This window comes from Aythya fuligula, chromosome 15, assembly GCF_009819795.1.
Source record: "Aythya fuligula isolate bAytFul2 chromosome 15, bAytFul2.pri, whole genome shotgun sequence".
Lineage (NCBI taxonomy): Eukaryota > Metazoa > Chordata > Aves > Anseriformes > Anatidae > Aythya > Aythya fuligula.
In genome coordinates this window covers 7,574,938-7,598,582 of record NC_045573.1, presented here as the reverse complement: position 1 = coordinate 7,598,582, position 23,645 = coordinate 7,574,938, and the positions used below count along the sequence as shown (strand labels likewise).

At 36.4% G+C, this 23,645-nt stretch overlaps 1 protein-coding gene across 3 annotated transcripts in view; it reads left to right on the top strand.

Annotated features, from left to right (window-relative positions):
* Positions 1-23,645, top strand: part of CYTH3 (cytohesin 3) — a 51,866-nt gene that overhangs the window by 24,506 nt on the left and 3,715 nt on the right. For 2 of the 3 annotated variants that reach the window (XM_032197294.1, XM_032197292.1), the window contains exons 2-12: positions 1,906-1,988; positions 2,562-2,626; positions 3,061-3,127; positions 7,312-7,430; positions 11,175-11,255; positions 13,198-13,310; positions 15,080-15,228; positions 16,191-16,303; positions 22,350-22,428; positions 22,506-22,577; positions 22,679-22,833. In XM_032197294.1, coding sequence (XP_032053185.1) covers positions 1,906-1,988; positions 2,562-2,626; positions 3,061-3,127; positions 7,312-7,430; positions 11,175-11,255; positions 13,198-13,310; positions 15,080-15,228; positions 16,191-16,303; positions 22,350-22,428; positions 22,506-22,577; positions 22,679-22,833 — 1,096 coding nt within the window. The remainder of the gene's footprint in view (positions 1-1,905; positions 1,989-2,561; positions 2,627-3,060; positions 3,128-7,311; positions 7,431-11,174; positions 11,256-13,197; positions 13,311-15,079; positions 15,229-16,190; positions 16,304-22,349; positions 22,429-22,505; positions 22,578-22,678; positions 22,834-23,645) is intronic. The other variant, XM_032197291.1, reaches the window with a different exon arrangement.

Below are 23,645 nucleotides of genomic sequence, written 5' to 3'. Positions count from 1 at the left end.
TGCAAAGTCTAATCTAATTTTGTCTACTAATCTAACACTGCAAAAATGCTTTAATGATACTTGAGCATACTTCCCAGCTAGGGGAGTCATAGATTATACGTGTTTTGCCTTTCAAACAATCAACATCGGGTAACAGACTTGAGTTTTGTTGTTTTCAGTCCTCAGATAACCAAGTTAACTCTGGTGTATGTAGGTACAGAGTGTGTGCATAGGCACAGAATCTCTTGAGTTTGGATGGTTAAAATCTTTGAGTACACGAGACAATGGTGTGATCCCTTGTCTAAGCATCACATGTGTTTCTGAGGTTTGATGTGAAAAGATTTAACCAGTATTTGCATGAAAGGAACGTTTAGAAATGGGTGAGTTTCTGATCTGACGAGGGGAAAAAGCAGGTAAACATCGAAGTCTAGTATGCTTTCAACAGAAGCCTGTAATTTCCTAAACTGGAAGTAATTCAATCATGTCTGTATCTGGAATAGCTAAATGAGATCATCTCCCATAATTACTTCATGTCTAACAAGCTCTGTTGCCGTTTGGATTTTATATTATGATTTGGATCCTAAAAGGAAAGGAGCTTAACCACTGGATGTCAAAAGTAATCAATATATTTCATTATTAAGGTTTGAACAGAGGCTATGTTTCAAGAGTCCAAGTGAAAAAACTTTTGTCAAGCTGAATCTTTGCTCGTGATCCTGTTGTGTCCATTAAATGTATATATGACATGAGGAAACACCCTTGGCCTTCTGAAGTGACTGCACTGTTGGTTGTTACTGTTGGTACAGAACCATATAAATAACTTAATAATTATTTTTGTTGTTCCATTGGAGCTGGAAGGAAAAGCTGTTCTATAAATAAGGAGCAATTTCCAAGAAAGTGGGTAGTGTTAAAACTGTTATTACAGGATTGTTGCAAAGGAGGTGAATATTTGTGGTTGGTGTGCTACTGCTGTACAAGTAAGTGAGCGTAATCCATGGCCAAGCAAGTTTCTTGCTGGTGAAGATCTGATTGCTTGAGAAAAGCAGAGGTTTTGTGCAAATAACTTTTTGTTTGTTAGTTGTCAGAGACTGCAGGGTAAGGGACTCTTGCTAGAGTGGCTGACAATCACGCAGGAAAACATCTGCATCTTCAGAGGCAAATACTTTTTATCAGCAGGGTAACATATTTGTTTTAGCATGGCCAAGGAGGTTCTTCAAATTGAGTTAAATGCTTCAGACTCACTCAAGTGGTGCTACACAAAAGCAGAACTTCATGATAGGCTCTATTCAATAACGGATTGTAACTGCATATTTATTTGTAAAGAGCAAACATGTTTATCCAGCTGATGGAAAGTAATTGCTGTTGGGGATGTCTGTAGTGTTCTACTTACCTCTGTCTCATATGTACGGGTAAAAAGCAGCCAAGTAAAAGGTTACTCTTGCAGTTATGATGTGGGAAATCAGTATCAGGATGCACATCTTGATAATGAGTTTTGTATAGTCTTGGCTTTTCTTTGGCTTTCCCCACCTGCAAAACGTTAGGTGAATGTATTTTGAGTGATAATTTACTTACATGAAAAATTTTGGTCCATGACTAAAATAACTGGAATGGTACCAGACTTCGGCAATTTAACTGTGGAATCAAATCTTACCACGTATCATATGATAACGAGTTCCCTTAAATTGTCTAGGCTTCTTTTGAAGGACTGATTCTGTCCCTAGTCTATTACGTTATTTATGATTTTACAAAATAGAATTTCAGTAAATTTGCTTTGTTTTTTTTTTTTTCTCTGTAAATATTTTTACTGAAAATAATTGCAACTAAAAAAACTTTCCTGTAAGCTTGTTTTTCTTAATCAAGTTTATTCAGTTTTCTGCTATGAGTTACGTTAGCAAATGCATGAAAGGCTATGTTTTGCTCTTATTTCAGTGCCTGATGACCTCTCCATAGAAGAAAGAGAAGAACTTTTAAATATTCGTCGCAGGAAAAAAGAACTGATTGATGATATTGAGGTAATTGATTTATCTGTAAATTCCTTAGGAGACTACTTCAGTAGATGAAATTTATAACAGACTACGACATTTCTCTGTACGTATAAATCACTGTACGTAATGGTTTTAAAAGCATGTGAATGGCCTAAGCTAAAGCTTACTAATTATCAATAGGATTTACAATTCATTATGTGCTTTTAAAAATGTTAACTTCTGTATTTATGTAACGCATTATGCGTATATGTACACATTTGATTTGTGTAATCAAGAACTCAAGAAGCAGTGGATTTGTATATAGCATAGGAGCGAGAAAGAAATTTGGGTAAATAAATCTTATATTGAGGTTGGTAATGACAGTTTGGTCTTGATCTTCTGACATGAGCATATACTTGAATGATATACTTCAGATCAGTGATTCAGTTGTGGTAAAATCTTTAAACAAGGTATCTAAAGAAACCATGAGATTTATCACTTGTCTTCAGCTGACTATCAAATAATTAAAGAAAAAAAAAAAACTAACGTCTTACTAGTACATGATAATTTAAAAATGAGTATTAATGTGGGTTAATTTAATTCACTTCCTTCTTTTGGCAGAGATTAAAATTTGAAATAGCTGAGGTTATGACAGAAATTGATAACCTGACCAGTGTGGAAGAAAGGTAAGTAGTGCCAACATACGGCCATGATTCAGTAAGACCTTGGAATAAGCTCTTCTAGGAACAGAAAATAAAAATGGCTTTATTATGCTAAACAAACATTTGATCACCTTTATTCAGTCTAATATAAAGCCTCTGAAGTTTGACACTATCCCATTCAGGTGTGTCATTTGTTTGGATTGAGAATATGTTCAATAGAATGTAATATTTTAGATGGTCCAATTAATAATGATACAGTTAATGGAAGCATCAATTACTTGAAATAACCATAAATAGTAACATAATTTTCCCCCTTATAAAAAGTGAATGTCTCTTTCATAATATTAAAATACGAAGTAATCAAAATACAAATTAAAAGAAACTAATCCAGAAATGGTTCTGTTTTATAAGAATAACTTATAACTGCTTTTTATTTTTTCCCTTTTCTCCATGTGTAGCAAAACTACACAAAGAAATAAACAGATAGCTATGGGAAGGAAGAAATTCAACATGGACCCTAAGAAGGTAAAGAATTATTATTGCTCGTCAGGAATCAAGTTCCTGCTTGTAATATGATCTATGGCAAATACAATCTGTTTTCTTAAGAAAACATTTCTGATAATATAAATTGTTAGGCCTTATTTGTATATCCTTTAGTACACTGAGCAGAGGGTTAATGTAGAAGCAGTCATTTTAGTCATTTGCCAGTCATGTGTGCTTTTTTCACTTAAGCAAACTTTTTTTTTTGATCAGAAAAGGTTTTTATCAACAATCAAATATGCCAGGTATTGATTGAGCAGGCTTGCAGACAGATTATTTGTACCTGATAGAGGGAGTTCAATGTTGACTTGTCAAACAATTCTAAAAATACATTGATATTTGGTTAATAGTGAGGAAATAAATTTAACTTTAATTCCCTCTGGTTCTTCCAAAATGCTTTTAACGTGGTTGATAATTATTTCTCATACAGGCTCTTACATTTGTATATCTAAATTCTGTTTGTGAAAGTCATATTTGAACATTTGTATATTTGTGTACATACACATATATGTACCTATACAGTTTGTACAAACACCTGCAGGTGGGAACTTCTGTTATCAGTTTCATTTAGCTGAAAAGTAAAGTAGTTCATTTTTCTGCAATACCTCTACTTTTCTTAGAGTTAATAATTGTCTTGAAAACTGCGTGACCTGAACATTCTCTTACAGACTTCCCAATATATTTAAAAGAACTGTTTCAACATATGTGATTTTTTGTTTCTTTACTGTTTATGTTAAATTTGGCATCTTTCTGGCTTTGTTTTTCTGCCTTCTGCAGTCTTCATTGGGATTCCATTTTGAATTATTTTCTTTAACATCTTTCTTGAAATTGCCTTAACATTGTTTTTCTTTCAGATTGTGTTGAAGTCAGTTACATTTCGATGACTTTTCCTTCTTCTGGCTATTTTCAATTTACGAGAAGCACTCAAGTGTTTTGTGATGTAGAATGCTTTTGAAGCTAGCGACCATGTGTTTTATTTTTCAATTTCTCCATTTTGGTAGCAGTGTAACTTCATTTCTGTTGAGGGCAGAATATCCCCAATATCCTGGTAGTTTGCTCTTTTCCTCCAGCTCTTTTGTCTCCAGAAGCTTGTGGCAAAATCAGAATGATGTCAGATGCTTTTGTTCCAATGTTAACTGTTTTTTGTTATTGTTCTTGTTGGATGGAATTATTTCTATAAATAGATGCTGTGGCCACATTACTACTGTAACATAATATAAATGTGGTAAACAGACTTAGAGTAGTAATTCCTTAATAATGTTTATGAATCAGTGGCGGCCTGCAGTAGCTGGCTGCTCTAAAGCTGTATTGTCTCTCTGTTAGGAGCTGCTACTTGAAATAACAGGCAGCTGAAATCTGTGTCATTCTCATGTTGTATGAGAGAATGAACTTGGGGTCATTGCGAAAACGATGCTTTTCTTTTGTAGTGAGAGGGAAGATGGTCTCCGTATTTAGAAATGTGAAAAAAGTAAAGTAATAATATGTGCACTGAATTCCCAAAGTGGTGGTGTATTATTTTTTTTTTAATCAAGTAATGGAGATATAATGTTTTCATAGAAGCAGGAACATTTTGAGCTTTCTTAACCATTTTTATTTAAAGATTTAAATTTTCTAATGTGGTACCCAGTATGTTGAATAATTGTCCCTGACCCCTTACCAGCAAAACATCATCACAATATATGCGTTTAATGCAGTTATATCATGTAACATCACCAAATTTGCTGTTCAGATTTGGTTAGATAGTGTGGAAAGGACTGTGACGGTCAAGTTTGTAAAAAACACTTTAGGAATGCCAGTGCAGGGGATGTAAAGCTGTGCCTGAAGATCCCCGCATTGGATGCCAGTACTGTCTGTGATGGGCCCAGAAAATGAATTCTTTATAACACAGACAGGGTTTAAATAACTGCAAATTCTCTAATTAAGATGCTATAAAAACTGAAACTCAAGGAAGACTGCATTGAACAGACCTAAATAAATAAATAAATAAATAAATGCAATATTTGCAGTGAATATCGAATATTCCTGTAACAGTGCGTTTTGTATGGGGAGGTCAAACTAGTACAGCCGCCTCCCATCTCGTATCAGTCTAGAGAAAGAAAATTTGCATCAAGACAAAAGATAGTGTAGGAGTTGATGGGTGTTTGGCTGGCCTATTTTACAATTTATTCCAGACGTTGGAGTTGTCCCAGACATTCCTTTCCTGTCTATCTGACTTCTGGTTCTTAAAGATCTGAAGGAAAAAGAAAAAAAAAAAAAAAAAAGAATAATTTTTGTAGCATGCTAAGATAGCTGCTTCTGTGCATAGAAATTTATTTTCCATGATTCTAGTAATTTCCATTTTTCAGTAACCTGTATGACTTTTAAAAAATTACTCTGGACAGTCTGTCTACATTAAACATGAATAATACGGTCTTGGGTGTTGAATGAGGGAATCTGCAACTGCTGTTTCTTATGTTTGTTAGAAGGAAGGTTCTCTGGTGGTTGACAGATCTGAGAAAGCTTTTTGAATAACTTGCTATGGGAAAAAAAAGTGTTGTTTCATACTCAAATTAATTTTTTGTACAAATAATAAGTTACCAAATAAGCTTTGTAGTGATCGGTTTTGAGGAAAGCTCAGCTATTTCTGTTTCAAGATAAAACTGTTATTTTCCTTGCAACAAAGTCATCTCTGTTCTGAAATGAGTTATAAAAATACTGAGTTGTCAGTCAGACTACCAGCATGTCACTGAACTAAGTATCAGATGATGAAGCTGTTATGAGAGGAATTGTATTCCAGACTTTGTTTTTTTTTTATAATTAAATGATTATGTGCCTGACAAGAAGTCAATTGTCTGGCCTAATTTAACAAAGAAGATGCAGTCTTGAAGCTAAAAACCAACCAACCATCCATACGAAAACAACAACAAAAACAAAAAACCAACCAAACAGGAAGATAATTACTTTTTTGAATATTACTGCAGGGCCTTCTGTGCTATATCAAAAAGTAATGGAAATTTTCCTAGATGTAATGAAATAAAAACTAAATATATTCCATTTGCAGAAATTTGAAAACTTCTGGCAATTGGAAAATTTCTGAAATTATCCAATATTCTAGCAGGAAAGATTTGGAATAATTTATTGAGCTCTCCTGTACATACTTGGAATCCAAGGCATTAAGGATCCTTGCAGCTGCCATTTCTCCTTTTTAGCAGCGTGCTGCTCACAGTTTTGTGAAATTAGCAGGAATATTAACAACTTTGGGGTTATGTTGGAGTGGGGGAATAGATGTCTCTTCATGACCTGTTAGGTGGTGGGATGACATCCTTTCCAGCCTTCCTGTAAACTTTATCTAACTCTCAATCTCCTGTCTTAACCACTTTGCAGAAAGCTCTCTGGGCACCCCCAGAGCGGGCAAGTTGTAGGGCCGGTGATTTATGGAAGCGTAGGGGCCCAGGGGCTTGACTGAGCGCCCACTGGGGGAGAGGTCTTACCTGAGGGTAAGAGTCCTCCTGGCTTTGGTAGAAGCTCTGTGGTAGATGCTTGACTGCTTTTTCTGGATAGTCCTTTGTGAATAGTTTAATTCAAGCACAACCAGCAGTCAGCGATAATCCCAGTGTCAGCATAAATTCTGTAAACTGGTTTCAGTGTCCTCAGCCACGACTTCTACTGCAAGTAGTGGCTTGATGTATTGGGTTGCAGTTTGCAGATGCTTTATTTTGTGTCGTGGTGGTAATTAAGTTATTCCTGCATACTTCATTATATGATTTTACAGATTATGGCTCTGCAGACATTTATGCAATACAGTGAACAGGCCAACTTGCGCATCGACTCCACAGAGCAGCATGGAATTCAATTTATTCAATTAAAACAATATCTGATATTTGCAGTTGAGGAATTCTAACAGCCACCTAGTACTTCTAGCCTTAAAATGTCTTCCCATTTTTATGTGTAAACCAGTACTAAATACTGCTTATCTGACTGGAAAACTTTCATTTGTTTACTGTTTTGTCTAAAAAAAACAAACAAACAAACAAAAAAAACAACCAAACTTCTATAGGCTAATTTAATTCTTAAATGCTATGTGTATGTCTGTGTCCCTATATTAATGCCAACTGTTATGAGCAGTATTTACATAAATGTTTGCGGAAGAAAACATAACATTTATTTTCCTCTGTAATTGCTTTTCCTAGGGAATACAGTTTCTGATAGAAAATGACCTCCTGCAGAACACTGCAGAAGACATTGCACAGTTCCTTTACAAAGGAGAAGGATTAAATAAAACCGTAATCGGCGATTACCTCGGTGAAAGGTAAAATAAAAATATTGGAACTTTGTTCTTGTTTACAAAGCATACTTACTGGTTTGGTAGTTACCTTCCCCTTCACAGGCTGCACATAATAGCTGCTATTCTGAAATCTATAAAAACTACAGTGGGAAGTAATACTAACCTATTACAGTTTTTTTTTTCTCTGCTTTCTTGTTGTTCTTTTTAATTGGATGCATTGTGGAAAAAAATATTTAATTAATTGTAACTTACCATTTTGAGAAAATATCTTTAAATTTGGCTATAACACACAATTTAATGCCATAAGTTTCTGGAATGACAGAGTTGTATTGCAACAGTTCCGGTAATTCTTGATACCGTGCCCAGACAAGGAGTGCCTTACAATTGCTTATATTTGGATGGTAAAGAAATAACTTATAAAAGATGGTAGTTCCTGGGACAGTTCTAAGAAGGTTTTAGCATTGCCATCATCTCTGCACACAGACTTCCCATTAGTAAGTAGGTATCTCAAAGAGCAGCTGCACCATAGCTATATCAGTTCTAATGCAATAAACGTGCAACGTGCATATTTTTGCATATGGTTGCATAACATAATAAAAATGCAAATTACCTCCATTGGTGTGCAAACTAGGAATTGATTTTTGGAAAAGGCAAGAGCAAGAGACAGAAGTGGAGAGTGGGTTGAAGTACATGTATCTACGTGCTTGCACATGTTCTGCTTCAGATGCCAGTTATGGAGGTTTGAAAGCTGACTCATTTAGGATCTACTCCTGCAGTGATATGTTCTGGCAGATCCCTTTTGAGACATCCGTAATCTGTTTACAGCATCAGCAGCTTAGTTTGTGCTCAGCAGTTTCCTCCTGACATTAACAGGTTTAATGAAAGTTTTCACTGTGATACATACATTTTGAAAATGTTTGCCATGGAGCTGCTGTACCATATTTCAACAAGTTTTACATGAAAGCATTAGGATGTTCATCTTGAATATTTGGGCAGTGTTACACAATTACTCATTATGTCAATGTCCATAATTACAGAATAGTAACAAAGCTTGTACAAAGCAGTCTGTATTCATTTTTGACAGCTGCATTCTACCTTCTGAAATACTTCCAGTTTTTCTAGCCCTAATCCTGGAACCTGCATACTCATGCAGAAAGGTCTTTCCAATATGTTCAGTCCTACAGGCATAGTCTAGAACAGTCATGTGACTATTTATAGGTTTACATTTAAAATTCAAAAATGTATTGCTCATCCTTTTTCATTCCAAGCTGGGCAGCACTGTCATTTGGTCTGGAAACACTGGGCAACGTTTATTAACATTGAGCATGTATACTGATAAATACACAATTCAGTTGCATCTTCTTGATTTCTCATTATTTAAGTAAGAGAAATTTTAGCGATCAGTCCTGAATAGCAAATTTGATCAGGATTTTTTTAATAAATCTGTTAAATAGGTGATAAAATCTGAGGAGAAATGGGAAATAAAATGCTATTCCTATTTTGCCACAAAGCAGAAGCGTGTCCATTTTAAGGAGCAGTTAAATTAATATATATATATATATTTTAAGTTATGTTTTGTTTTAAAATAAAATTTATTCAACGTATTCAGTCATTCTACTCTAGTTGGGTTTTACTTGTTTCTTCGTTTCTGTGAAGGATATGATACCAGCATAGTAGTGGGAAAGGAAACTATATTTGTCTACTTTTTTTTTTTCCCCACTAATAGCAACTAGGAAGGTGAAGAGATGACAGTTTGATTTTTGGGAATGTGTATGAAAATTTCAAGGTAGTCAGGTCTGGAATGGGAATTGGTTCATAGTACTTCTTTAAATGCAAAATTAATTTCCCAGAAGCCTAATAATATGTATTCATTTTCCCCTGAAAACAATATATTAGGCCTTTTAAGTCCTGGGGGAAATAACTGCCTTGGGATTAAACAGAATATGAGAACTGAGGTGGTCTTCAGCTGATAGTTCTGCTTTTGTGACTACCTTATAAACACTAACTTATGCTATGCAAATGGCAGCACATATTACAGAAGAGTTTTTGTTCAGTTATGTACTTCCTACCTTTTATTAAGGCACCTGGAGTCTGAGGATGTTCCTTTTTACTTAGCCCACTCCCTCCCAGGGACCTATCATGAAATTGCTTCTGCATTCTAGCTAAATTTAGCTGAGGATGAGGCTAGGACAGACAACAGGATGAAAAATTAGTAGAATATCATGGCATAAAGAGAGATGCTTTAAGTTATTGACTTCTGGAGTATTACAGGCTCTGCAAACTGGAAAAAATGAATGGCAAAATGGAACAAAATAATACCTAAAAATGTACAACAAATAAGAGATGAATTGCATGCTATGAAAGATTTAAGTTTTCTTTATACATGGACAAGTCCTCATTTATTGTTAAGTGGCTTTCTAGACTTTTTGTGATATTGGCTTGTGTTGTTGGAGCTGTACCCAGCACAAGTATAACTATTAATCCAGTCTACAGTAAAACCTAGAAAAGCAAAAATTAGATTATAAAGCTAATTTTTGTTCTGAATTACTTCAGCTTTGTGTATGTGTAGGCAAGATAGATCTTTGCCTTAAAATACGAAAATAACCCTCTTGAGTGCTCAGTTTAATTGCACACTTGTGCCAGTGTACTGCCCTGCAAAATAGTCTTGAAGCTAAATTGCATATTAGTGAATTTGAGAGCTGCTTCTTTTTGCTTGACGGAGCTGATGTGTGCTTCTGTAAACAACATGGAAACATCTTAACAAATGGCTTGGTTTTAAGTATTTGCTTGTGAGTATTCTGGGCTGGCTACACGTATTTAGTCAGTAATGCAACAGATCATTCTTGGTGGATGCACACCTTTCTATTTTTGGGTGGAGGCTGATATGCAACATTCTGCCTTGGTGATGTATTTAAAGCACACCCTAAGGTTTACAAACCTTTATGCTTCTGGCACTGTGAACTTAGTGATGGTGTAGACTAAATTCTATCTGGATCCAAATCATTTTGTGTTCATCAACATTTAAATATTACTTTTGCATTCAAATACCCTTGTATCAAACAAAGCACGCTTTGGCTCACAATGCCAAATGATGCATAACAATGTAAAAGATAGTTAAGTGCAAGCCAAGTAAAAAGGTATTCTGATCTTAGTAAACTTGTATTGTAATAGGTTTTGAGAATGGAATAAGAATGTGATGCTTATTAAGTAGCTCTTTCAAAAAAATGTTATTTTCTTAGTTATAATGGGTTGAAGTATTTCTGTTGCTTGTTTCTGTATGTGAATTAATATATTGATTTAATATTTTTCATTCTTAGAGGGGGGGGGAAGAGGATAATCTATTTTCTCTGTGTTGTATTAGAAATTAAACCTACATTAGCTGTTGCTTTAAGTGTTCCTGACACAATTTCTGCAAAAGATTTTTTTGTACTGACCAGTTTTATCAAATATCTTCCCATGTCAAAGTAGGTGCAGTAATAATAAATAACAAAGCAAAGGAAGACAGGTCATTTTTCAGGTCAATCAAATAAGCAGTTGAAATCCGTTAAAGTATACTGGCTATTGCTAATTTAGATTATTAGTGTTTGCAGAAATGGGCAAAACACTAGCAATTAAAATACTCAAATATGTAAACAATTTCTGGTGGTTTGATTTGATCAGTATGATCATCTATTTGTTTGCTTATTATCAGGGAGAAAAATAAAGATAACTAAGAAGGCTTTTAAGTTCAGAATTCTAAATGTCTGTTTCCATTCTTGTCTTTCATAGAGATGAATTTAATATTAAAGTTCTTCAGGCGTTTGTTGAACTCCATGAGTTCGCTGATCTCAATCTTGTACAAGCCTTAAGGTGAGTAAATTTTTTCTGTTTTTCTCCCAGAGCTTCCTTTATCAAATTGCATGTTTGTATGAGTCACTGTGTTGATTTACCATCAGAAAGCTGATCTAAAGCTCAGCAGGGTTATATATTCCACAAGTTAGCAGAGACAGCTCTGTTGTAGCACTTCCAATTGTTTGTGTTTATGTTGCCTTTGAAGGTGAAAAATGTTATTATTTCAGACAAATACAAACAACTGAACAGTAGCCATCGCTCTTAGGTGTGCCTGCCAAATGTGGACATTTGAAGACCCATTTTGTATCTTAGCACAGAGATAAGGTTTTGTTTGTTTTTAACCTAAAACAAGCAAACAAATCTTCTTTACTGCCTTCTTTTTTCTCCTTTTCTTCCGTTTTAACTTGTTCCTTTGGGTGGGTGGGGGAGTCCTGCTGACAGAAAACAAAAGTGTAAAATCTTAATATACTTTTTTCCCTTTCTAAGTTAACACTTGACTTGATTTCTTTGGGATGGCAGCGTACAGTGACCTTGTGAAGGCTGCTCTTGTCTTGGTGGAAATCCACAGTTAGTCCAGCAAATAAAGTTGGTCTAGACAGTTTTGCCAGTTTCATTGCCACAAGTGATTCCCTCCTGACACCAGATAAATTGAATTGTTCATGTGATCTTTGTCTCTGGTGCAGTGCCTTGTGATGTGGTGTCAGAACAGCTTTGCTATGGTCGAGTGATGTGGTGATGATAACCTGAGCTGCCTGAGGCTTGAGCTAAGGCTCTGGCTGCTGAAGCTTGTCTGGGAGGCTTCATATTCCTGTCTCTTTTACCCAACTTAATGTTAGGCTTGACTTTATTCTTCCTTAGCAGCTGCTACTATTAAATATTTGTATTTTGGTAGCTTACAAAATTCGTGAGCTGGGTTGGAACCTTGTACGAGGTGAGTAAAAGACAGTATGTAGAACTGAACAAGCTAAAGATGGCCTGTGACAATTTGATATCATGTCTTAAAATGAAAACCTACGAGGATGGAAGTAAATGATTCTTATATTGGGTCCCAGTGTACAGGGAATATAGAGAACTTGTTTTGCATGGCAGAGCATGTAAATTTGCTGGTTTAGGTCCTGTTTTATTTTAGATAATTCTTTTGCTAAGAAAGAAAAAAGAACAAGTGATTAAATTCATTGGAGCGTTTTAGTTCCACAGTGTGCTAAAAGTGAATTTGTAAAGATTTCTGTCCTGTATGCATTCCAGTGTACCTATATGTAGAAACAGTAAGTTGTGAAACTAAAAACTCTATTTCAGTTCACGCAGCTAAACAGGAGAACAGATCTCCCACATATATTATAAAATTACTGAGATGATATCGCGAGTCTTTCTTTATAAGATCTGCGTCTGATTCTTGTAGGGTGAACTCACGCTTGACAGGCAGCATCTCTCTCAAAGCACTGGGGTTTTTCTTGTTGTTTTTTTTTTATTTTTTTAATGTTTGAGGAATTCAGGCAAAGATGTTGAGTGTAGTGTTCTTTGCTGCTTTCTCCTTCCGGAAATATTTTATTTACTATGTCTTTTTACATTGAAAGTGAAGTCTAGTTGAGTGTTTATTGCTTTTAGTATCCAGGAAACCTAGGGGAGGACTGAACTGTTTTGTTTCCCTGTAGTATTCTCATGGCAAAATGGGATGCATACAGAAAATTGTTTACTAGTCTGGAAAATGAAGAGAGTCTCAGAATATGAACTGCCATGTTACCTTGCCTGATAGCATGCAGTGTTGCTGGCTGAATTACTGGGCTAGCCATCTGTGCATGTTGCTTTATAATAGCTCCTGACTTGTGTTGTTGAGAGACTGAGAACCTATTTCTAGGACATTTTATATAGATATTGCTGACTTTTGTTTCCAATTATCAGTAATAGATGCTTAATACATAATGACTGGAATGAGTCTAACAACTATTCTTCCTTTCTGTAGGCAGTTTCTGTGGAGCTTCAGACTCCCAGGAGAGGCTCAAAAAATTGATCGTATGATGGAAGCTTTTGCTTCACGCTATTGCCTTTGTAACCCAGGAGTTTTTCAGTCTACAGGTTAGTTAATTATGTGATTTTTTTTTTTTTTTTTTTTTTTCCCCCTTGATATGTATTCTCCTATATTTGGTGCAAGGAAACAATGGCCAATTTAGAAGTTCAGGATAAAAAAGTATGTGAACTAACACATTTCTGAGAACTCAGAAAATGCCACTGTCTAATCCTGTGCTTTATGTCCAGGAGGTGCAAGCTGATAGTCAGAATGCATTTCCATTTACAAAACTTTACCTTTCATATATAAGCTAATTGGAATCTTAGTTCTCCAATTCCAAGCCAAAAATCTCTGGTGACATTTCTAAAGTGTGTTTTAAGCTCTAGTATTAGATATCAGTATATCCTGGTAAAACTGCCATTTTTTGTAAGCAGCAGTTCCAGTGATGACCCAAGAAGATCTTGATGCTTTGATGTTTTTTCAGGATAATAATACATTACCTGTTCCTCAAGAAACATAAAAGGAAAAACAAAACAAAAGTAGTAAATGATTGATGGTGGACAAAGTTGGAAAGACAGAAAAACTTAACCAAACAGCAGACAGGAATCCCTTAAAGCAGACATGCATATAATTGGCAGAGCTACCTGCAAGAAAAATGATGGTTCTAAGATACGTAAGATTACATAGACTAAGGGGCTCAGCCAGGTGAGACCTACAGGTTGGGTAATCTCATCTGTCAGGTATAAGGACTTCACACCTGAATGTCTCCTTATCAAGTCTACCTAATATGTGGCTATAGTATATTACCAAGAACGTCATCAATTTTTTCATTACGAGGACTGTGTCCTTTCTCTTTTGCAGTCTGCTCATCAATGACTTATCTCAGTTAAAAATGCACCTCAGTTTTGCATTTAATTGCTTGGTCTAGGGTTATTTGGGCCATAAAAAGCTAACAAAGCTCTGCGATACTGCACAGAATGCCCTAGTGTTCTAACATTGCTATATGCACGCACAGCTCGCTGCTGCTCAGTTAATTTGAGGAAGAAAGAGGCGAGGAAAAGGTTAACATAAAGCAGGTCAGCAACAGCTACAGAGGGAAATCCTTATTGAAAACAAAATGCTGAAGATGCAAACACATCTTTCCTCAGTGGAAAGATGTGTTTGGAAGGATTTCCATCCTGCTTTTTCTCACATGGGATTTTGTACTTGAATTCTGGGATAATTTACCACAGTCATAACCATATCAAAAGGCATGATGAGATCTCTTGTTATCCTTTGGTATTGTCCAGTGCTATTAACCCCCTCATCTATGCCAACAAATTTACTCAAATGTTATTTTCAGTCTTTTTAAATACAGTTAAAGTATGATTTTGAAGAGATTGTTCTTTATCTGGGTGATTGTGATAGCTTTGGAGGTAGTTTGAGTCAGAATCTGAGGGATCAAGTCTGTTATTGGATCTACCAAGTCTTTTACGTGATCAGTGCCAAATCTGTGTGCAGAAAACAGAAATGACAGTTCTCTTAAATTTTGCCCAACACCTCAGACTTCCAAGTGAAGTGCTAATACATGGTGATACCAATGATTTCAGAGTTTTAAAATTTTTCATATTCTATTCTTCTGCTGAGTTTCTTATACTGGCTTTTAATTTGAGTTGTTACCTTTTTTTTTTTTTTCTTTTTTTTTCTTAGGCTTACTCAACAGTTCATAGAAAAATTTGTGACTTTTTTTGTGTATAGTGCTTAGTATTTCATCAGTCGGGATGAGCTACATACTCACTTTATGGGTTTATAGAAAGTATACAAAGAAATATAAAACACTTTTCAAATCTCATTTCAGATACATGCTATGTGCTATCATTTGCGATCATTATGTTAAATACCAGTCTGCACAACCACAATGTAAGAGATAAACCAACAGTAGAGAGGTTTATTTCTATGAATCGTGGAATTAATGAAGGTGGAGACCTTCCAGAAGAATTGCTACGAGTAAGTTAAATTGGGGGGATAAAAAAGAGGTTGCTTTGTGTTTTTTAATAGGAAACTTGAAAGCACATGCAACAGTTCTCAGACTGATTTGTCAAGGGAAGTAAGAACACTTCCTAGCATGCATAACTATTTAAGAAGCTGAAAGAAGCATTCTCTGATGTTCATGGCCTCTTCGGTTAGTTGTCTCTCAATCTTACGTTGAGGAGGGGAGATTGCAGAGGAAGTACTCTGTGTAACCCTCGGCAGTTCCTTCATAGAATCATAGAATGGCTGGGGTTGGAAGGGACCTTAAAGACCATGCAATTCCAACCTCCCTGCCATGGGCAGGGACACCTCCCAGTAGAAGAGAATGCCCAGGGCTTCATCCAACCATGAACACCTCCAGGGATGGGGCATTCACAGCTTCTCTGGGCAGCCTGTGCCAGTGTCTCAACACCCTCTGAGTGAAGAATTTCCTCTTAGCATCTAATCTAAATCTCCCCTCTTTTAGTTTAAAACCATTCCGCATTAGTTTAAAAATATTACCTTGATACATTTCCGTGTATCTTGTGAAGCTTTGTCCTGTCCCCTGAGATACCAGTAGACGTACTTATTTCTCTAAGACAGTGTGATGGTTTAAAGTATTTTCTGAAAATCCGGATTTGTTTGGCCACACTTGTATTAAATGAGTACTGTTTGAGAAGCTGAAACCTTTGAAATACTGAATTCTGAAAGAAAAACGTCTTTGTTGGGATGTACTTGTAAAATCTGTAGAGAGAAAGAGACACTTGTTTATAGATGATGTAATTTAAAAACAGACTTACTCAAAGTAGTAAACAACGATTGAGAAGGGATGGTCCCGAACTTTATGGACAATATTTCCTTTGTGTTTTTTTTAATACAAATAGTCTGAGAAGCAGTAGGATGCATTTTCTGTTAGACATTATTAATGAGGTATTTTTCCTCTTTTTTTATTCTTCTAGAATTTATATGAAAGTATTAAGAATGAGCCGTTTAAAATTCCAGAGGATGATGGAAATGATCTAACGCATACGTTTTTTAATCCAGATAGAGAAGGTTGGCTGCTGAAATTAGGTTAGTTATAAGGGCACTATTGCTGCTATGTGTTTGTTCGTTGTTAGCATGTCTGCTCCTTCTGTGTCTAACTGCTTTCTCCTAAATGTAATAGGATTAATCTTGTAACTTGTACTTAAAAATGTATACCATAATCAGTAACTCCTTTACAACTAAAGGTCGTTACTTCTTGTTTTACATATCCAAATTAGTGATCTTATTTCCAACTTTGGAGTTTTATTTCTGATATTTGAGAAGTGAAAACTCAGCAACAGAAAGGAAACTCCACATGGTATTTGCCACATGCTGTGACTGATAAATAACATCTAAATCTCCATGAAGTCATTTCAGAAAACGAATATGAAATTTCAATTCAGTTTTCTGTGTGCAAAAAGAAAGGATTTCTCTTCAAATAGTTATTTTTGTATGTCTTTATTTTTCCATATTATTTGTGAGTTTCTCTTGGTTTGGTTTTGGCTATGATTTTTTAATGAGTGGTTTAAATGTGCCTTCTTGTTTTCCTTATGGCCTATGACCTATCACCTTTCTGTTCTGTGACTGGCTGTCTCTGCTTATTCTGCATTAGGAGGTACGTATCTGATTGCTTTCCAGTCCCATCTTGTTCAGTTGCTCATTCTTTTATTTTCTTCCTCCTTCCTCCTGTCTTTTATTTTCTTTTTTTTTCTTTTCTTTATTTTTTTTAATCAAATTTATTATAGCATTTTGCTTTTTCACTCAGTGTCACTAACAGTATCATCAGTGGTATTCTGTCCACAAAAGACTGGCATGTTAGTGTCTAGCTCACATGCAAGTGTCTTCTGTTTAATTAAAAAAAAAAAAGTGTTTAAATGTAAAGCAGAAAAATAAAGATGACTTCTCAGCGAACTTCTCATGGTCACTGAAGAATACAACAAGGGAAGAGTAATTTCAACCGAGAGAAAAGCCTTTCTTATCCTTGTAATCAAGTTTTAGGGTGATTTTGTTACATGTATTAGATTATTGAGAAATTTTATTACAATTGATGTACATTTGAACTATACATATATAAAAGTTGTTATTTTTGCTATTTATTTTCCTTTGTTAAGCAAACTATATATATTATTTACAGAATGTTAAATGAGTGCGAAGTTCAAGGTCACTAGAATCTTTGAATTTGCAGTCTCCTGGCACAGCTTTCTCAACAAAAAAAGGCTTTCAGGATGAAGTAGATAAAATGCATTTTCTGGAGAAGAGGTTGGGAATAAGCTCTTGTTATGAATGCTAGGCATATCTGTCCCTTCTCTGTCGGTTGCCAATACTCCTCATAGAATTATATGCATACAGAGAGTGCAAGCAAGAGTGGGAGTGTGCACGTAGAGGAGTGCCAAACATCCACTGTGGAACAAAGAGTCAATAAAATACATATGAGAGAATTGAAAGAAATAAAAATAGAGGAACAAGGAAGTTGAAGAAAAAAGGTGACTGCTGAAAGCTGCTGGGTACTTGTGCACCTGCCACCTCTAGCGCAGCAAGTAGGGCCAATGAAGCCAGCTTTTCCTTGTGGATGGTGTAAATGAGAGACAATACACAGGAAACCCAACAGCAAAAGCGTGCATGAGACTGCAGGGTGTTGCTGGTGACACTCCCACATCAGCGGGGTTATTTGAATAAGGAAATTAAATGTGTCCTGAAGCCTTCGGTGAATCAGCCTATGAATGCATGAAGCTGTGCTTCCTGGAAAGACTGCGTTTTTTCAGCAGGCGCAGACTGCTTACAGACAAATACATTTTGCTAAATGAGGTGAATTGACCAAAACCAAACCTGGCAATATTCTTTCCTTTTCATTCTTTCCTCCTTCTTTCTCCTCCCTTGAGTTTCCTATTTACTAGGAGTCTTAAACTATATGTTAGAGAGTACTATCTTGATCCACATAATCTGCATCGCTACAACCCTTTCTGTTGGGAATCCATCAGTTTCAGAGTACTTGAGTTTCTTTTTATTTCTGGAAGATGTGGATGTTTAAAATTTTGGTATTGTTGAGATGCTGAGGAGATACTATTCCTGTGTGAGAGTTCAGGTGCTCAATTGTGTTAATTCTTGCATAAAAGATCAAAGTTCATATATAAAACTATGAGTAAGACAAGCCCTGACTCAAATCCTGAGTCTTATCAAGACACTATTTTGTTTTACTTACAGTCTCTCTTCCCATTTGTCTACCTGTGCCCTTCTATTTGGTATTGCAGCTTGCTGCGTTGATTCTTCTCTGGGCAGGAGATGGATATTGTGGAACTACCGTATATAGTAAAATTCACCTGTCCTAAAGACTTCCCCAGCTCTCTAGCCAGATGTGTTTTTAGAAAGCTGTGCTTCCCAAATGCTTGCTGTTGTGAAGCTTGCTGCTCTGAATTGTTCACAGGTGCCTTAGTGTGAGTCCAAGTGCCAAACCGGGCAGCCAGGCAGCACTTCTGGCTTTATCTATGTAGACTCAGCTGGCTCTTTCCTGTAGATGCTCTTAGTCTCAGTAAACCTGAATTATCATTTGAAGCATGGTGTAATGAAAACAAATGCTACAAGTGAGAAGAAGCTGAAAGCTGCCGAGTGCTTATGAATCCTCACATAGAGCAGCTTGAGACATCACTAGATTTTAGATGTTTCTGCATCATGATTGGTGGTGGTGTTTACCATGAAATTTTGTACCTTCCAACTGAAGGTATTTGAAATTTTTATATTGGCTGTCTGTCCTAATTTCTAACTAATAATCATTTCGCTCAGGGAGGGCGTTCCCGTGTCTAAAACAGCTTCTCTTGGCAAACAGCTTGATTTGCGTAATTCCTTCTAGTTAGAGGGAAGCTGTGACATAGCTCTACCAAACTGGAGAGGAAATGATTCAAGCCTGACACGTGATTGTGTTAATTTTTTTCTGCCACTCAGGCAGCAACTGAGAGCTTGGAGGTTGTCCAAAGGCCTCGCTTCTGGGCCCATTCTGCCCATGGCATTTGTTCTAGCACATCTGTCCTTGGGAGGATGTCACTGCTTTTCCTAAATCCAGGGTGAGAGAATAATGGTTGGTGATCAGGAAACTGATGCCTTCCGGTTCCCATCTGGGTCGCATGGATGCTGTTCTAGTTTAAGGCAGTCGATGTTGCTGTTGAGGTAAACGTTTTCAAAGAAATGCAAACAGAATTGTGTGTAACTGCAGTTTCTGAGTCTAATTCCACCTAGTGGTATCTAAATGAACTGAGACATACAAAAAAAAAGAAAAACATTATTTTTATTTCTGTCTACATGACTCTATTTCCCCATTAAAACATTATTTACAAATGTGCTGAAGATTTGAGTAGAATTTTCTGACTTCGGATACTTTGCTGCCTTTGGTTGTAAAACCATTTTTAGTTTTTGAAGTCAGTGTTTCCTAAGTCAGTGCCAATTGTTTTTTCCCTTTGGCCTAGGTTGTTTATTTTACCTTATTCTCTAGTTCATACTTTCTCCAGAGTTGAAAAAAAAAATCCAATGTTGGTTTACTTAGGTGAAGAGGATTTTTCTTTCTCTTTCTATACATTTTGCATTACGGCCTTTTCTTGTAGTTTCCTTAAATTTTGACTGACAAGATTTACTTTATTTTGTTTGTCCTTGCATTTCAGTTAATCAGCTAGATCCTTGAGAATTACATGCTCTGTATCTCTCCATTTCTGTAAAAGTATATGGATTCATACTCCATTTTTTTGATCCTTTTCTGATAACTTAATTCCTTTTAGTTTTAATCTCGAAGAAGCTGACAACTGGAATAAGACATGAAGCACGGTACTAACCCTCTGTGCTGTTGTTTTGTGAGCCTACAGCAATTTTGGCCGAGGAAAAGAATTTTTTGTTATCAGTAGTTCTTACCATTAATCTTGTATGCCATGCTTATGATCCCCAAAGCCTTATCAACCAGCCTCTTGGGTTTTAGCCCATTTTTAAAGGCATATTAAACACGTATGGTGACCCCTGCAAACCTGATGAGTACAGATTAGATTGCCTTTCAAGCTTTTTATTAGAGTTTCTGTGCTGTTGACAGCTGCAACTAAGTAATGGGATGGGGATACAGAGATTTATATATTAGAATACTTGCTTATCTTGGGCAAAAAAATATCCTGCCTCGCTTTTTTTTTTTTTTTTTTTTTTTTTTTTGTGGAAGAGAAGAGTAACTCATAGCTTGGTTGGGAACAGAGACCTGTGCTGCAGTTCCACAGCTCGTACGAGTGCTGTGACCTGGTGAGCTACTGGCTGGCTGAGAGAAGGGAGCTGCAATGAACACTGCAATGAACCTTGGATTACCTGAAAAATAGATCCTGTTACGGCGATAGGAAGGACTGCCCTGGCAGTCATCTTGACTTGGTTGCTGCATATTCATTGATTGAGAAGTGAATCAAGCTAAAGTTGGCTGATTTTCCATTCCTGGCCTAAATACTTCCTGGTACTTGAACCAGCGCTTAGTCAAGGTGATGGGAATTTTTCTAGTGACTCATGTGCCAGTTTGATTGTTCCTACAATGATTTATTTAAGGACCTGTCACAGTGGTTGTACTAAAATGCCACCAATTCTTCCCTCACTGTCTCCAGTTCACTCAACCATCCATTCTGTCACGGCTTCTGCATCTTGCACTATTTTGCCTTCTCTTATTTCACCACACCTGCTTGCAGATTAATTTTTTCTTGGGATATGTGTGCGTGTAGTGGAAACGTGCAATTTATTGAGTACGTTGAACATTGCAGCGTGTTAGCACTGGGCTATAACACAGGTCATTAAACCAACTGAAACAAAGATACAGCATTCAACAAGACTTGGTCTGCATTGCAAATACGTAGTAGACTGGTATAAAAAATAACGATATTCCTAGAATTGAGGATTATATCAAAAAAGTTTCAACTGTCTCAAGAAGAGCAGATGAAAAAATATGCTTGTGTCTTAAATTTAGTTACATGACCTAAATAAAATTGGGGGCCTTGTGTATATTAATGGTACTCTTTTATCCAGGGTGTTCAGTAGCAATATTTTGAGACATTTGGGTTAATGAGGTGAAATCGTTGCTGAATGGATGATGCACAGGTGGTGACATAATCCTGAAGTCATATAACTATGGTGGAACAAAGCCTGTATGTCAATCACACGTGAATTCTTTATCTACTATTGTCTGTCCTGAAAATAATAACTGTAGAATACTGGAGAGGTTGTGAGGTAGCACACTGCAGAGCAATAGGCGAAAAGTCCGAGACAATGTGTGTTTCTAAAAGGATCAATTCCATACAGTGTGACATTAACAGCTGGGAGAAAGAGCATCTCAGTGATTGCTGGTTTCTAAACCACTAATGTGGGGGGAAAAAAATATGGTATTTTTGGAGCAGTAGCTATGCCTTTTGTTGGGTGTATTCCATTACATATTTCCCCATAAAAAGCACATGTTTTTAAAACAATAAATGATGAAAAGTCACTACAAATGATACATTTTGGTGTATCATTTTCTGCATTTGCTCCAAGTTGATGACTCATCAGAGTTGTTCTGCTTGCAAGTGGTAATGTTTGTAAGCATCTGATGTGCTTGATGTTAAATCTAGTACTAGAGAGAGCTAGGTTCTTAATCACATGGATGGTCATGAGTGGAGTGCAAGGAAGGAGATAAAACATCACTAATTTTACTGATGAGACCCCTTCCTTGTAAAAAGACAGGCTGTGGAGAGGATTGGTCCTGTCATTGAAACCCAGTTACTGGGTTTGCTGTTTGGCCTCCTTTCCCATAGCAGCACTGGCTCTGTATTTCTGAGCACCATGAAGGATTAATGTTTTTGATTAATATTTTTGAAATAGCTGTGACTACATGGACAGAAGCTCATGTGGCTGGTCAGCAGCACCGTAGTTAATGCAGTCTCAGGAGTTTGATCTCAGTACAAGAGCTACGGAAACACGTTCTTTTAATCTCAGCTCATCTGTGCCTGATCCATTTGCAATTAATTAAGCCATATTTTGAAAAACAAAACTAAATACTTTCTTCTTATCCGTTACTGAAGCCTTGACAGCAACACACGTTTAATTTATCGATACCTTTTGATTGTAGGGGGAAGAGTAAAAACATGGAAACGAAGGTGGTTTATTCTGACCGATAATTGCCTGTATTACTTTGAATATACGACAGTGAGTATATATTGCAGTTAGCTTCAATTGTAATCCAGGTATTTAAGGGGCTAATGTGATACTTTCTTCATTTTTAGGACAAAGAACCTAGAGGGATTATTCCATTAGAAAACCTTAGCATAAGAGAAGTTGAAGACCCTAGAAAACCAGTAAGATATCTTCATTATAAGTTTTTACTGAAGATGTTTGCCAGTTGTTTGTTGTTTTATTTGTTCGTTTTTTAATTTATTTTTCCACTTCTACCTTCCAGAACTGCTTTGAGCTCTATAACCCCAGTCATAAAGGGCAAGTGATTAAAGCCTGTAAAACTGAAGCTGATGGTAGAGTGGTAGAAGGCAACCATGTAGTGTATAGAATATCTGCTCCCACCCCAGAAGAAAAAGAAGAATGGATTAAATCTATCAAGTGAGTTTTGAGTCTTAAATGTCTTTCAGAAATGAAATGTAAGCTCTTCTCTGAGAAGAGTAAGGTATTAAGAGAATTTGTATTCTAACTTATGTAAAGTGTTCTGATGTGGCAGTGCCCTCCAGGATTAATGAAAAGCTACACGGGGTTGATAGATCAGGATAAGTTTCCAGTTACTGTCTGGTCCTAAGGAAATAGTAATACTACTAACTCAAATGAGGAAAATGTGGATTTTTTTTTTCTTGTGTTGAAGCGAATTTAAAGCCGTGTGTGAATTATCTTTAACCCTGATTTTGTTAAATTCTTCAACTACTAAATAACTTCAGTGACATCTATCTTGAGCATGTTCACAGTGCAGCTTTGAACTTTGATAATTTGACTTCATCTTGTAAGATTTATAAAGCAGACCCACACTTAAAGGAATAAATAATGTTCAAGAGGAAGGTATGAACTCTTAACAAATCACAGCTGAATATGATCTTATTTTAAAATAAATGTTTCTGGTGCTTAGAGGCCTACAGAACTTCCTCACGAGGGGAGTGGAGGGGCAGGCACTGAGCTCTGCTCTCTGGGGACAGTGACAGGACCTGAGAGAATGGCGTGGAGCTGGGACAGGGGAGGGTCAGGCTGAGTGTTAGAAAAAGGTTTTGCACCCAGAGGTGGTCAGGCAATGGGATAGGCTCCCCGAGCAGTGGTCATGGCACCAAGTCTGACAGAGGTCAAGGAACATTTGGGCAACGCTCTCAGACGTAGGGTCTGATTTTTAGATGATGCTGTGTGGAGCCAGGAGTTGGACTCGGCGATTATCGTGA